This window comes from Hemiscyllium ocellatum, chromosome 1 (assembly GCF_020745735.1).
Source record: "Hemiscyllium ocellatum isolate sHemOce1 chromosome 1, sHemOce1.pat.X.cur, whole genome shotgun sequence".
Lineage (NCBI taxonomy): Eukaryota > Metazoa > Chordata > Chondrichthyes > Orectolobiformes > Hemiscylliidae > Hemiscyllium > Hemiscyllium ocellatum.
Window position 1 is genome coordinate 135,681,716 of NC_083401.1, and position 17,103 is coordinate 135,698,818.

The 17,103-nt window shown below is 40.0% G+C and overlaps 1 protein-coding gene across 2 annotated transcripts in view; it reads right to left on the reverse strand.

Annotated features, from left to right (window-relative positions):
- The window catches only part of fras1 (Fraser extracellular matrix complex subunit 1), a 439,192-nt gene that overhangs the window by 61,904 nt on the left and 360,185 nt on the right, over positions 1 to 17,103 (reverse strand). For both annotated transcript variants that reach the window (XM_060826343.1, XM_060826334.1), the window contains 7 exons: positions 16,795 to 16,954; positions 15,487 to 15,655; positions 12,415 to 12,661; positions 7,723 to 8,067; positions 7,251 to 7,411; positions 4,065 to 4,212; positions 2,047 to 2,252 (listed from right to left, as the gene is read on the reverse strand). In XM_060826343.1, the coding sequence (XP_060682326.1) occupies positions 2,047 to 2,252; positions 4,065 to 4,212; positions 7,251 to 7,411; positions 7,723 to 8,067; positions 12,415 to 12,661; positions 15,487 to 15,655; positions 16,795 to 16,954 (1,436 nt within the window). The remainder of the gene's footprint in view (positions 1 to 2,046; positions 2,253 to 4,064; positions 4,213 to 7,250; positions 7,412 to 7,722; positions 8,068 to 12,414; positions 12,662 to 15,486; positions 15,656 to 16,794; positions 16,955 to 17,103) is intronic.

Consider the following 17,103-nt stretch of genomic DNA (forward strand, 5'->3'; position numbering starts at 1 on the left):
CAAAGTTTAGAAGAATGAGGGGCTATCTTGTTAATACATAACAAAATTCTGAAAGCAATTGTCAGGATAAATGTTGAGAAAATGTTTCTACTCGTGGAGGAATCTCAAACTGGGGGATATAATTACAGAATAATGGACCACTCATTGAAAGTGAGATGCAACAGGATTTCTATTCCCAGACTCTAGTGAACGTCTGGAATTCTTTACCCACAGGGTTGTGGAGACTAGATCACCAAGTAGATGGACTTTTGGGAGCTCACACAGAAGAGTGGAGGCCTGGTGCAGCTTATTGAATCGAGGGTAGTCTTGAGGGGCCAAATGGCCTAGATATGTATCTATTTCCTGTGTTCTTCAATATATTTGAAAATAAGTCTCCCACTCTTCAACTACATTTTCCATTTAAACTTTACAGTTGCTGTCAGGATTTGCAAAACCCAATTGTAAAAAGGAAGAGGGGACTGATGGCATCACAAGGAAAGCACTTTTCCCAAAACTCCTACTGGGCCACAAAGCAGCAAAGGACATTCCGTTGGCCTCTCAAAGAACCCTTCTATAATCCCTTTGACAACTGTGGACAATTTCACTCCCAAATGTATAGTTTGGGTATGCAAGTTGATCCCCAAATTGGCTCCTGTTGTATGTATTTGTTGTGCTCCTAAGACATGCACAGTGGGGTCTAAACTAATCCATTACCGTAACATACATTGGAGGGTTGTTTGAAAACCAGTTGCCAAATTTGTTCACTTAACGACTACTTCTACACTTCCAATGCAATTCTTTTGCTGTGAAATGCTTCAGGCAGCTGCTAGCGGAATGATTCAAATTTGTCCTTGCTTCAATGTAGTGCACTTCCTGAAGAAAAGCTTTGGCAGGAGCGAAGACTTTACAAACTCTCATTTAGGAGATATACTATCAAAACATAATGGTTTCTTATTCTGCCACCAACTTCACTGTGCCAACACAGTCTTTCTTTTAATCAGATCACCTGAAGAGAATCTAACTACCTTCTCTTGACTTTCAATGGGGGCACAATTACATCAAATCCTTCACCATCAACATTCTGGAATCACCACTGGTCAATATGCACCAGCTATATAAATACTGAGACGACAAGAACAGGTCAGATAGTGGATATCCTGGAGCAAGTCTCTCACCTCCTAATTCCATTCATGAGGTGCAAGTCAGGATAGAAAACTCTACACTTGCCTGGACAAGTGCAGCTCCAACGACATTCGCAGAACAAAACAATCAGCTCAATCTGAACACTATCCACTTTCAGTGTAGTGTGTCTGCAGTGTGTACTAACTAGATGATGCTGTGCAGCAACTTAGTGATGTTGCTTCAACAATGCCTTCCAAACCCACAGACTGTACCAGTTAGAAGGACAAGTGCAGTAGAAATGTAGAACCACCACCATCACCTGCAAGTTCCCCTCAAGTTACATACAATCCTGAAATGTAAGTATGACACCAATACATCAACATCATGGAATCAAAATCTTGCATCTGTGAAACTACTGTCAACACTTGGGCTGCAGAACCTCTAGAATATAGCTCACAGTCGATATCCCCTGTGTTTTTAAAATGTATTGTTAATTTGTTGAAGTGCATGATGCTGATGCAGAAACTTATAACAGTTGAGTGAGCTCACCTACACAGGAACATACATAGCCATGTAATTGCAGAGTTTTGAGGAAACATTTGCTCATCATTATTTTATCAAGACAATTAGGGACGGGCAATTAATGTTGTTCTTGTCTGAACTGCCCATACCTAATAAATTAAGAGTTCAGAGCTGTGGGAACCTTCAACATCTGGTACACCCACTCTTCCTCCCATTTCAATTGCATTAAGACCATCATTTTTCAACTACTTTCAACACTTGAAGAACATTTTTAAAAATTTGAATAAAGGCAGTTTGCACTCATTTGCCTATCTGAAGGACAGAATGATCAAATTACTGTAAAACTAACGGTTCTGTCAAGTTTGGCAGAAATCTGAAGGAAGCAGATAAATGTGTGACTGGACAAGTAAAAGACAGGTTCACCTTTTCTCCCTTCTGGAAAGTAAGGCGGGAGTCATCTGAATTCCTTCTTTCTTCAAAGTCTTCCATCACTTCTGCAGTCAGCTGTTGAGTGTAGCATCTCACAGAAGACTCGTAGCTAAGATCCCCAGTTCGGATAATGGGAACATGTAATTCATCTTCTTTCTCCTTCACTCTGTAGATATTCTTACCAAACTGCATACTAGGAACTGAAATATCCAGTAAGGCTTAAAATTCTTTTTTATTTATAACAGCAATAAAGTAATTCTGGCTTATTTGAGCTGTATTAAGGACAGCCTCATTTATATTTTTATCAGGCTTTTTTTGCCTGAAATTTTAATATAGTGAACAGAATAGGAACTGATAGTCTCTAATGATATGCCCAATCCAAGATTACTAACTTGTATCTTAGATACAACTTAGATGCTGTCTAACCTTGATGTTTTCAGCTTTTCCATCATCTACAGGTCTTTCCTTACATGATTACATCTGTCACCTCATTGTGATGTGAAAACTGTTAACAACACACACACCAATTCTGGAGTTGAAGAACATCTATCCTGGATTGCCATAACAATATTTTCACATTTATGCTCAGCATGTGTCTTCCCCAACACTAACTAAGTAAGGCTAAATTTCTTCAATCTGTGGAGGATACAGAAAGAAGAATGCCTGCTGATTACCTCCTGAAAAATGTAAGTAAAGTAAGCGTCAGAAAAGAACAGATACATGCAGAGAGAGACGAACAGCTAGACAGAGTGCAAAAGAATGAGACATATGCAAACATTGATAGAGATATATACATGGACAGAAAGAGATGTCAGAAAGAGAGAGACAGAAAAAGAGTAACACAGAGAAAAATAAGCAAATGCAAGTAAATAAGTAAAGAGTTTGTATTTACGTACAAGTCAAATTTGTCCTAAATCTCCAATTATAACATAATGTTGGAAGTTTTTCTGGCTATGTCCCCAATGAACAGAATTTCCCTTTGGAAAATCAGGTAATTGTAATTCCGAAGGAGCAGTAGCTGGGACTTTAATGGTGTCTTAAAGTGTCACATTTGGCTGTATATCCAGTCTCAAAATATCTATAGACTGGATGAACAGGATCATTAGGGTAAATGACCAAAAGCTTGGTAAGATGGTAAGCTTTAAAGTGCATTTTAAAGAAGGGAAGAGGGGTCGAGAAGTCGTGGGATTCTGGGTGAAAGATCCAGAGCTTAGCTTAGTGGCAGCTGAAGGCATGACCACCAATGGAGAAATAAAACTGGGGACAATCAAGAAGTCGAGACTAAAGCAGCATATCTCAAATGATTGTAGGGTCAGAGTAGATTTCAGAATTAGAGAGAAGTGAGGCCATGGAGTGATTCAAAAGCAAAGGTAACATTTTTAAAATTAGTATTGCTTAACCAGCATTGATGAAACCCAATTTCAGAAAAACATCTGAATAGTTTCCCGGTCCAACAAGAACAGGCAGGTTAGATAGATCTTGTGCTACCCTGCAGACATTGGAGGTATGAACTTAGAACAGAACAAAGTGCTGGAGAAACCCAGCTGTTCTGGAGACAGAAACAGATGTCACGCTTCAAGTTGACATTCTGAAAAGAAGAGTCAACTGGACTCAAAATACTCACTTTCGTTTCCCCATATACCCAGTTGCTGAGCTTCTTTGGCACTCAAACAGGTCTAACATTTGTTTTCATAACAAATCAATAATCTGACCACAGTGCAATATTCAAAAGATAAAATACAAAATATGTGACCCCACATTCATTAATGAAACTTCTATCACTGCAATGTTATTTTCACCATTTAGTTAGAAGCACATTGATGTGCAATTAAATTTCTTTCCAACATTTATAGTTAAGATTAATTAACTACTGCAGAATTCGGCAGCAATTTACCATGTTCGTAACCATTGAAGACTTTTAAAGCTATACTGAAAGAGTCTAAGCTTTGAATGGTCAATTTACAAAAGAGTAATTTTAACTTTCTGCCTTATCTTTACTTAAAGCAACCTACCATCTTGATAGGAGTCATTGATAGCGATGATAGCCTGGTAGGGTTTAGTTAGCTCTGCTCCTTGGGCTGAGCTCAGAAATACAATGAAAGTTTCATTCCCTTCAATGATTGGATTCTGCACATCATCCAAAATAGTTAAAGTGCAGGTCTGTAGGGAAAAAAAAGGAATAGGATATTTGAATAACCTCAGCCATCAGGTAACTCTTTTGATATGATATGAAATGATTTTAAAAATGATATGGACACAGAAAATGCCGAACACATTGCACTCAGCAGGTGTGCCAACAACTGTGGAGAGAGAAACAGAAGTTGGTGTTAAATGAAGGAAACAGGGACCTTGTCAGTCAAGTAGAGAACCTCCTACAGCCTCTTTTTGATGGTCTGCATATTAAGTGCCAATCAGGAAGGTCCTGTCCATTGAGAACTGCCAGCCAAACACAGACTGGCAGCTCTTCATTGTGTGAAAACCTGGTGGTTACCACTGACCAGAAAGTGAACTGGACCTGCTATTTGAATATCGTGGTTACAAAAGTAGATCAGTGGCTGGGAATTCTGTGCAGCGTAATGCATCACCTAATTCCCCAAAGCCTGTACAAGATCTACAAAGCTCAAGTCAGAGATGGAATACTCTCCATTTGCCTGGATAAGTGCAGCTCCAACACTCAAGAACCTTGACACCACCTAGGACATAGCAGCCCTTTTGTCTGACACTCCAATTATCACCGTGAACATTCACTCCCTTCTCTACTAACGCACAGTGACAACAGGATGTACCGTTTGCAAGATGTGCTGCAGCAACTCAACAAGACTCCTTTGGCAGCATCTTCCAAACTTATGGTCTCTACTATGTGGACGTACAAGGGCAATAGATATATGGTATAAGCTCCTCTCCAAGCAACATTCCAATTTGAATTGATACTATTTCAAGGTGCTAGATCAAAACCTAAAAATCTCTTCCTCTAGTGTATGCCTAGAACATAGACTGCAGCAGTTCAAACCTGCAGCAAACTACAACCATCTACTCATAGACAATATACATTCACCTAGCCACCAATATTCCATGAATGAATTAAAAAAAACATTCATCACCCAGAGGTGGCAACTCCTATAGGTAACATACCCACCCAAGGCTCAAGATACTCTTGATCTATTTCTGGATATTGTGTTGTATAGTTATATACTTGAATTGCCTTGACCACATTTAGTTGGAAGCATTCTGGTCTCTGATCAATACAGTTGTGGATTTTATTCTTGGTCCAGGCCATAGATCCAGGTATGGTTACGTAATCGGAGCAAGGTTATCCGCAGGTGGAAAACAGCAGCAAAGGCCAGGAAATGAGTTCCAGCAAGGACCTCCATTATGTCTGTGACATTCCTTGTTCAGGCATTGAGTGGATCTTGTATGCAGCAGGTTGGATTGGTCATGAGCTTTCCCACCACAGACTCAATTGGGACTGAGGCAGTAAGGCCTCAGGATAACTACATCCTGCCCTCCTGCCTGATCAAATACTCCTTGCCACCAAACATGCCACAGCAAGATGGACCATTCCCATGAAGCTGCCTTTGCTTGGGCCAATTAAAAGAAAGTAAAGAACCTCAATTTCCTATCACTGCCATATCATGCTCAGCATGGAAGGCAGGCCAGATGGAAGGACATCGTATCAATGTTCATTGAAAAGGTGGGAAGGAGATAATGTTCTTCCTTTGACAAATGCCCTGTATATGTCAGGAACACCACATTCTCCAAAGAGGACATTTTGTGTTTCCCTGAAAGAGTCCTAACCCTAATCCTTACCTTCCCTCGGATATTCAATCCCTTCCTGCTAACAAAGCTTAGGGATAATAGAGGTTTCGTTTGTAAATTCTCTTTATGGAAGTGGTTGTGTGCATGATTAAGCTCTGACACTGCTTAATGCAGGAGAGATGCTGGCCAATCTGATTGATTGCTGACCTCGAAGATGGAACTTCGCTCTCTTTGGGAGACATGTTCAATTGTTGGCTCAATAAAACAACTCGTGTTGAACTACCCTGTTGGAGCAATGGGGTGACATGAGAGTAACTGCCCTTGACATCAAAGTTGCATCTGAGCACAATTTTTCAGACATTGAAGTAGTTCAAATAAAGTAAGACCTGGATAAAACATAGGTTTGTGTTGATAAACAGCAAGTTATATTCATACCACACAAGTGCCAGACAATAACATCTCAAACAAGAGAGAATCTACCCATTGCCTCTTGACATTCATTGGCACTGTGATTGCTGAATCCCCAACTATAAACATCCTGGGATTAATACTGACTAGAAATTAAGTTGAATGAGCTACATAAATGCTATGGCTTCAGCGGCAGATCAGAAGTTAGGAATCTTGCAGTTATTAACTCACTTCCTGACTCTCCAAAGTTTGTCCAATATCTGCAAAGCACAAGTCAAGAGTGTAATGGAATGGTCCCCACTTGTCTGGATGGAAGTGCAGCTCCAACACCACTCAAGAAGGGTGACATCATCCAGGACAAAGCAACCACATTTACTTCCTCTACCACTGTCACTCTGTTGCAGCAATATGTACTCGCCACAAAATGCACTGCAAAAACTCACCATGGCTCCTTAGACAGCACCTTCTAAATCTACATCCATTACACCTAGAAGGACAAGGGCAGCATGTATATGGGGGAGACCACCACCTACCTGATTCTCTCCAAGCCACTCACCATCATGCTTTTGTAATGTATTGCTGTTCCTTCAGTGGCACTGGAAGAAATTTCTGGAATTCCCTCCTTAATGACATTGAGTATGTACCTACCTGGACTGCAGCAGTTCTCAACAGCTCTGAGGGATGGGCAATAAAAGCTGGCTCAGCCAATGATGCCCATGTCCCACGAATGAATACATGACAATCTTTCCCAGAAGGTGCACTGTGTATCCCTTGGCTGTTCAACTATGAATCCTCACTGATGGGACTGATTTAAAAAATTAATTATCAAGTGTCTTTATCCCTCTAAGAAAATCTTTGCATTTTCTTCTACCTATGGATGAGATTGTAAACTTAATATCTAGAAGAATCATTAATATAAAACTTTTCCATATTAATTCTCCTCTCATATATATTGGCACCATACATTTATCAATGCCTTGATTTAAATACAGCTCTGTGCACACTGTGATATACTTTATATGAAGGTCATTTACCTCTTCTGTTTTGCCAGGTGCAAAATCTATCTTCTTCGAACTGGGGATATAGTCAATGCCTGGAGTTGCAGAAGGAGGGTCTGAAGGATGGGTAGCACACCACACTGAAGTGGGGGTGGACAAATCACTGCCATGTCTGATAACTGGTATCTCAATGGTGCCTATAAAATAAATACATCCTAATATGACAATGTGTCCCCACCTGGTAAGAAAGTATTACCCCTGCTCTATGACAGAAAAATTGTATTTTATAAATTACAATTAAACATTTCATCATATTCAGTCTGCTCACAGGCCAGCCCCATTTACTTGTGCAAATTCAACCTTGTGTCCATGTTTTATCAAAATAATAAGCAAAATAATTTGGATTTCTTTTGAAAAAAATCCATAACATATTTATGACTCAGAGTTCATGCTGCTCCAACTAGAGAGCTTAGTGGATTGATGATAATGGGACTAATCAAGCACCTACCTGCATCTTCACTAACAGTGAAAGAAGAGTTCCCAAGAAATACCAGCGAGGCATCATTGGGTCCATTTATAATCACTTTGGCAGTTGCAGCTTCCCCGATTCGTGCATTGTATGATGCATCAGCCAGCATGATCTCAAAGTCTTCTTCCTCCTCATATTCACTGTCATCAATCACCTGGACATCACATGTCGACATGCTAACTCCAGGGCCAAAAATCACACGATTCTCATTTGTCATTCCCCTGGATTTGAAATCGGAACCAGATTCCAAAGCATACAGGCTGCTGCCTTTGGCTGTTTTTGGTATAGTGTAACAGATTGCCGAGACTGTACTGCTGGTGTCTCCTATGCATTGGCAATGTAAAGAGACATAGGATACACTTTTTAATCAAAAACAAATCATATCTATCGTGTAAAAGCACAGCCATAAGTAATTGTTTTTGTGTTTTACCTGATTTTAATTAGCATCTGTCACTTGCGATGATAGTTACTACCTTATTGAAGAAACAGCTAAGACTGTGTACTGCAATATTGCAAAACTCTTTGGATTGAAGTACACAAAGTGCTATGCATTGTCCCATTCAGGCCCACTTCCAGCTCCATGTTAGGGGATGGGTGAGCCTCTGCCTGATGAAGAAAGCGTCCTTCAATGGGTTGGGTTGAATAGAATGGAGGTGGGATTTTAGACCTTGCGAAATAGGGGCCCCCATCTCTGGGAGCTGCAGCCAATCTGAAGATGGCAGCTCTTTATGGACTGGCAGCATGAGCAGCAGTGGTGACCCACCATCATTTCGTGATGAGGGGAGCTGCAATAGAACGGAACTTTGTGCGTGCCCATTTGTTGCCCAGAGTGCTGGGACAAAGTTTTGACAATTCAATGGGAGGATGAGGCAAATGGAGATGAGAATGGGTAGCTGTTTGTGTGAGCCTCTCCTGATGCTATTAAATGGCAGTAATGGTGGGATGAGGCCCTTATGTTGGCATCAATCTCTCCCTGAGGGTGCACCACCAGACTGGCATAATTGCAGTGAGGACAGGAGTGGGAGGGTACGTGGTAGGCTGATGAAGGGCTCTTGCCCGAAACTTCGATTCTCCTGCTTCTCATTCACTGCCTGACCTGTTGTGCTTTGCCAGCACCCCAGTCTCAACTCTGATCTCCAACATCTGCAGTCCTCCCTTTCTCTGGGTAGGTGGTGAACCTCTATTTTTTTTCCCATTAAGCCTGATCCACCCCATCAAATACATTGTTAGAAGAGCATTAAATCCAGTCCTTGGGAAATTAATACAGACGGTGAGCTAATGGTACAACTCTTCTCCACGAGTTCCAAGCATCTCTTTGCATGATTTTACTGCATTACTTACTAATGGTCACATTAAATCCTTCCACACATTATTGCAATTATTAACCCAATTAATTTTAAAATACAAATTGAAAAAATGAATGACATGCATCGAGCAAAGTATTAAAAACCAGAGGAATGTGAAATACTCATGGAATTCTAGTTCTGGTGTTCTTTTTTTATAACTCCATAGTTTTTAATTGTTAAAGTACTTCTGTAAATTTTCCCATCATGTACAACATTATTCAGTGGTCAAATATTTGGCAAAAAATGCTTCTAGATAGACTTATTTGGAAGAGTATTTTACATCACGATTTTTGAATAATTAGATTCCTTACAGTGTGGAAACAGGCCCTTCGGCCCAACCAGTCCACACTGACCCTCCAAAGAGTAACTCACCCAGACCCATTTCCCTCTGACAAATGCACCTAACATTATGGACAATTTAACATAGCCAATTCACCTGATCTGCACATCTTTGGACTGTGGGAGGAAACCGGAGCACCCGGAGGAAACCCACGCAGACATGGGGAGAATGTGCAAACTCCACACAGTCACCCAAGGTTGGAATCGAACCTGGGACCCTGGTACTGTGAGGCAGCAGTACTAACCACTGAGCCACTGTGCCGCCCAATCTGATTTGCAATTCAAAATGGCCGACAGCGACTTGTAATAAGTGATGTTTAGCAGTTGAAAGGCGAAAACAAAAGTATATCTGCTGGCCCAACGGAAAAGTGCATATTATGGCTTGGTCCTATCTTAAAACAAAAAAACGGCATGTTCAGTTCTGCACTTTGTTAATTTCAGCACAAACAGAAGTGAAATGAATGGAAAATCTCCCTAGCTTTGTGTGTATAAATAATCCTATAATAATCTACATAGGCAATGTACACCAACCAAATGCTAATAGAGAAAAGCTACCCCATGCTCAGTTAATGGTGATCGCCTCAAATCTTTTCAAACCTAAATATAGATTGTAACTTTTTTTTCCTCAATGAACTCCATTGTACCAATGACCAATCCTACAGAGTTGATTTGGAAGATACTTGTACCAGACTAAAGATTATATTGATTGATATGCTGTGGTTCTGTTCGCCGAGCTGGAAGTTTTTGCTGCAAACGTTTCGTTCCCTGGCTAGGGAACATCATCAGTGCTATTGGAGCCTCCTGTGAAGCGCTGCTTTGATGTTTCTTCCGGAATTTATAGTGGTTTGTTCTTGCCGCTTCCGGGTGTCAGTTTCAGCTGTAGTGGTTTGTATATGGGGTCCAGGTCTATGTGTCTGTTAATGCAGCACAAACGAAGCTGCATCAGGACACTATTCAAAAGAGCCACAACACACTGCAGTACACCAGAACTGCGAAAAGAGGAAGAGGAACACCTATACAAGGTATTCGCCAAAAACGGATACCCACGCAACTTTATCACCAGATGCCTAACAGATAGACCACGGAACGAGGACATGCCACAACCAAAAGGACTAGCCACACTACCATACGTCAGGAGCGTCTCAAAACTGACAGCCAGACTACTGCGACCCTTAGGACTCATAACAGCACACAAGCCAACTTCCACACTCAGACAACAACTCACTAGAACAAAGGACTCAATAGCCAGCACGAGCCAAACTAACGTAGTTTACAAAATACCATGCAAGGACTGCACAAAACACTATATAAGACAAACAGGAAGACAGCTAACAATCCGCATCCATGAACATCAGCTAGCCACAAAACGACACGACCAGCTATCCCTAGTAGCCATACACTCAGACAACCAGGAACATGAATTTGACTGGGCAAACACTACCATCATAGGACAAGCCAGACAGAGAACAGCCAGGGAATTCCTAGAGGCATGGCATTCATCCACAAACTCCATTAACAGACACATAGACCTGGACCCCATACACAAACCACTACAGCTGAAACTGACACCCGGAAACGGCAAGAACATCCATCAACAGACACATCGACCTGGACCCCACATACAAACTACTACAGCTGAAACTGACACCCGGAAGCGGCAAGAACAAACCACTATAAATATCGGAAGAAACATCAAAGCAGCGCTTCACAGGAGGCTCCAATAGCACTGATGATGTTCCCTAGCCAGGGAACGAAACGTTTGCAGCAAAAACTTCCAGCTCGGCGAACAGAACCACAACAACGGACACCCGAGCTACAAATCTTCAACCAGACTTTTGATTGATATGCCAGAGGTGATGATCCAATGAATAGTGTTAATGCAAGAAATTACAGAAATGTTGTCAAATTTAAGGACAGGGAAAATCTTTTTACTTTTGCCTATCCTTTATCCTTAGAAGAAAAACACAGTAGAACCTCAGCATTAACATAAGAAATAGCAGGAATACTCAGATATTGCATTGGGAACAGCTAAATTCTATACAATATGGCGATTTTCATTTCCACTTGCCTATCCACTCCAGAAAATCTTTAATTCCTCTCCTAAACAACTCTCCAAATGGAGAGCCTTCTCCTCATCTCAGTCTTAAATTTTCAGCCTCGAATTCTGAAACCGTGCACCCAATATTCCAGATTCCCTCGACAAGGAAACAACTCTCTCTCTGACTTTCCTGCCAAGTCACTTCAGAGTATTGCAGGTTTCAATAAATTAAGGGCGTTAAGATCAAAGATCACCAAATTCTAAATTGGTCTTAACCCTGAACAAGCCATAAGAACAGACAATAAAAAAAACTGCCTTTTTTCCCACAGAAGTATTAAAATGCAGTTTTGGATGAATTAATCATTTAACATACGATTTCAGGTGCTTGGACCATTAAAATAGGTACAGGAGGAGGAATTTTAGTCCCTCTAGCCTACTCAGTGAGATCATGGCTGATCTGCAACCTTTCCTCCATATCATGTCATACCTTTGAATGTTAAAAAATAAATAAATCTGTTTTATAGTTAACAAATGATTTAGCACTAATCGTCATTTGCCAATGAGTATTCCAAACTGAAACTATGCAAAGTAACTAAATCTAGTATATGGTAGGGGACACGAATGCAAATTGGGTAAAAGTTACATAGCAAGAAATATTTAAAATTAATCCTAAAGCCTTAAATTTCAAGAATGGAGTATGGCATGGACTAATATTATCTCTGACCTAACGTTGACCTCAGAACTGCAATTACTCACTATTCAGTGTGCTGAATATATTTAGGAGAAAACTGAAAATTTGATCTGTTGCTTGAGGTGCAAGTTGATAGCATTTTAACTGTTAAAAAAAACACAAGATTTCATTATTTCCTTTTTTTCAAATACTGTATCAAAAATTTACACTTATTTTTAATTAGTAATATGATTCACTGAAAAAAAATCAACACAGACCTTTCCTTTCTACTGGGACAAACAAGAATCCAGTACTTTCATTGACTCGATATAATTTCTTGTCAAACTGTAGAGTGGGCTCATCTTCTGTGTCATTGATGTTCACTTTAGCTCTTGTAATTTTCCCAAGCAAGGCATATGCAGGCATGCTCAACTCCACATTAAAACTTTCGAGGTTTTCAAACACCTGATCGTCATTTATTATAATAGTGCAAGCCTTGGTATCCTCTCTCTCATCAAATTGAACCTATTGAAAAAGCAAGCATATAGAGACGGTTTAATGTATTTAATACACTACAAAGGAAATCCAGTTTATTGTTTCTCATCAGGTCATGATGCATTTTCACTGTAAAGTATCACTGCTCCATCAAGGAATGTTAACCTTCACTTAAAATATATTGTGTCCTAGCTCTAGTTTTCTTCCTCATCTGCATAAGGAATTGATAGAGGCTGTTTTTCTTTCCCCCAGAGGATCTATGGATACAGTCCATTTGTACCTCTTCCAAGTTTTAAGTGTTCTCATGTGGAAATATCAAAAATTGAGTGTCAACAGGGACAGTCATATAAAGCAAGAGGGGAGTTGGTGATCTACTCATCCATTGTCCAGAGCCATGCACTTTTCAGTAGGAGTCAACAAATAGCAAATAGCTTCAGGACACTCTCTGACAATTGTGCTCAATTAATTATTATACCAGCTGAAATCAATCAACTTAATACATGAGGAACTGTCAGATCTGTATGGATCCCACTACATACTTGATGATGAACTTCTGAACTGAGCCATCAGGAAATATTCTCTTTTGTAGAATGTAACCTATCAATTGCATGCGCAAACCTTTATCTGACAGGGTAGGTATCAATCATTCTGCTTATAGACCCTGTGAAAAGTTGAATAAGAACTGAAGAGGGAACACACATCAGGCTGGGGGGAGACAAAGAGCTGGAAGAGTTGCAAGGCTGCAGGAGATGGGACGATGGGGTGACCTCAAATGGTGGTGAGAGAGAAAAGGAAAGGGAAAAGAAACAAAAAAGGTGTCAGGACAAGGTAAGACAATGAGATAGCAATTGCAAAGAAGACAGAACAGTTTCAAGCATGGCAATGAAAGGCAAAGTCACCTATTGAGGAGCTTGAAAAACTTGTAATTACTGAGGTCATGATCTGTTTGCAAATATATGTTGCATCTCTAGCTTAAGGGTGCATATATTCAGGATCTATGTGGGGATAAGTGAATGTTTTTGTAATGAACCCACTATTAAATTTAAATCTGAGAATGCAGCAAAGGGGTAGTAACTGCCCTCTTAAAATTTTTCAGCTTTGTACATATGCAATGGAGGCACATTAGCTGCATCCTTCCCAGTCTATGGAAGATATGCTCAGCTTAATAGTTTTTCTTTGTGTGCAGAAGTATGTTTCAGTTATTTTAAAAATAAACTTATGTCTGTTATCTTGTGTCAATTTAAATACCTTGCTACCTCAGAAATTAATCCTATCATTACGTGTTTTGACTTTAAGTTAGATGGCATTGATGATTATTGATGTTCCTGATGCATTATGCTTCTATGCAAGTTGAAATAGTCCAAACATCAATGGAAATTCAGAAGGTAATGACTATGTGAGTGCATCACCTAAAAGAGGTTCATGAGAATGAAAACCCAGCCACTAAAATCTGAAGTGGCCCCTCCAAATCAAAGTACCCCTTAAGAAGAGATCTCCCCCCCCACCGCACAAAAAAAAAGTTGAGCCCTGTTTCCGAGGACTTGCATCAACAAGTGATGTTATCAGGGACTTCCTGAAATAAGGCCTGTGTGATTAAGAGGAAGCATAACCTCATGAGGTGCATATGCCCAGATTTCATCTGTCATAGCTCCATGGTTGCCTTGATCTGGCACTTTAGTAATGTGTAGCAGTCAGCAGAGAACCAGCTGGTACTGCTGCAAGCACAATGCCGGAGCATTCAGTAAAAGATTATGCTGTGCTGTGCCCAGAAATACAGCGTGATCTCACTGCTGGCACACAGTAGAACTGGCTAATGAAAAAGTTGGTGTGGACTGGGGCCAGGGAGCAGTGTGGGATGATGCAAAACCCAATTTATTTCTCCAGCAAACAACTTCAAAATCACATCAGCAGCTGTTGAACAAATGGTAGGGTGTTGGGTTATTCTGTCACTCCCCTACAAATTGATGTCTGCAATTTAGTCTTGCTGACCTTTCATTTTCACCAGTCGCTTTGCGGTCGCTTCCCACTTCAGGCTTGGTAAAGGCTCAAACCAAGTTGAGACATTTTCTGAGTTTGTTAAATTTCATTTAAACACAATTTCATACTCCCATCTCTACTGCATTGCTTATCCCAAAACTGGACATAAAAGAAATTGATCTTCCAGTTAACATCTGGCAACGAAGTTAAACAGATAATATTGGACTGAATGCCTGTTGTATATCCAATTGATTATAAAATTGTAATGTAAAAGAGAATCAATCTAACAGTGATTGCTTCAGTCACCACTATCAGGTGAAATTAGTAAAAAGCTACTACTGCTAAGGTTTAAATACCAACAATAAAAAACCTACATTGACAGATTAACCTGAAGCTGCTTGATTGAACTTTTGTTTTCCTACAGATACATTTTTCTCCATTTGCAACTTCTTATGGGCAAACATTGTTTCCACATCATATTCATGTCTATATTTTCACTAAAACTTGTAACTGGAGGACATATACGATTGGAGCTTTCTGGAACTGCTCCTGAACCAGTGCCATTAACTCACTAGAAACATGTTTGAGGCCCAACGTAAAGTTACAGTGTCAGATCAAAACCAGCTCTGAGAAGATCTCCAGCGAACTTTCCCTTTACATTTTCTGACTTTCTGTATCCACCTTATGTGCACAGCTGACATCCAACCAACTTTGTATCCAAAAGAGAAAAAATTACCTGTCAGTGCAAAGCATAATTTTTTTTTACAATTTAAAGCAACAAGTTCAGACAAGTAACCATTAGCTGTTAGTTCATCCATCACTTATTCTGTTGTCCTAATGTGTAACCAATGCAATACAGGTACGATGCTTGCACGTACCTGCCCTGCATACTCCACATAATCTTGTTGGCCCAGCTTGGAGCCTGCTCCAGATGTAGATGTTGCTGACCCTTGTTCAGTACGGCACAGTACAATGGCATACTGATTGAGATTCCCAGACCTCTTCACTGTGACACTTATAGAGCCGGCCTTCTCACTGACATTGTAACTGCAAACAAGACAAGGGCTGAGATTAGTTTTTTTTAAAGTAAATGTCCTCACTGAGAATATTTATTGGCATAAGGATAAAGAACAATTAAAAGCACCTAGTGCTGGAACCAGATATGAAGATGACAATTGGAAATCCAATCCGGAGGAGGTTAGCAACTGATAGTTAGCCCAGGACTATGTCTATACATACATATATACGTTATAAAGCTGGATGCAAGAAGACCAAATGGAAAACTGAAAGAACAGTGGATGCTGGAAATTAGAAACAAAAATATAAATTCCTGGAAAAACTCAGCAGGTCTGGCAGCATCTGCGGAGAGAAATTACAGTTAATATTTCAGCTCCAGTGAATCTTCTTCAGAAACATTCTCCATAGATACTGCCAGACTGGATGAGTTTTCCTAGAAATTTCTGCTTTTATTGGAGATAAATGGAGGAGGCATTTCCTGTACCATATCCACATGCACTAGGTTACTTGGGAGTTGTTAATATCAAAGTTAGATCGGTCTGAGTGCATGCCTCATATTCCTCCATTTTAAGCCCACCTATCCTGTCTCAGCTTGGTATACATGATTCAGATTCACTCTCAGCCTTCTTTGGCACAAAGGAAAAAAATCCCCAGACTATCTAGTCTCTCTTCACACAGCTCCAGCTTAGGCAACACCCTGGTGAATTTCTTCTGCACCATCTCTTGTGCAATCCTTCCTACAGTGTGGTAACCAGAACTACACACAGTTCCAGCTATTGCCTGACATTATGAACAGTACCATCTTGACCTCCTTGCACTTGTATTTAATGCTTTGACTAATAAAGGCAAGTATCCTTTATGCCTTCTTAAATTTAATTCAATATTCCAGCTCTTTCCCTTAAATCTGAAAATCCGATATCTTCAATAGCTGTCCAAGTGCCCTTTGTAAGTTACTGAAGAATCCAATTCCAGCACATTTTCAGGTAGTGCATTCCAGCTTTTAGCAACGCTCCGAATGAAGAAATTTCTACTCATTTCCTTCTCGTTCTTTTGCAAATATTTTACATCCAAGGCCTCTAGCTGAGCAAATAGGTACAAGCTATTTACCCTATAAAGCTCTTCATAATTTGGGGTACTTCATAATTAAATAATCAAATATAAAGGCCAACCTGGTATATTCAAAGCTGATTAGAGACCACTGGATATGGAACACGTTATCATGGACAATGTTAGGTTTGCTGTCCTTCACCAAAAACTTGAATGTGTCCATAGTTTTTTGAATCATATCTTCATTTAAAATATAGCAGATCAAACCCAAGTTTATATCCTCTGCAAGAAAATAAGATTTGTACAGGGCATATTACACATAAATATACATATTGCATCCACCTTAAATGTTTACAGAAATACATTTGAATAACATTAGATTTAAACAACACTTAATGAAACAAATGAGTTTCAAAATGGCTTCTCCAAAG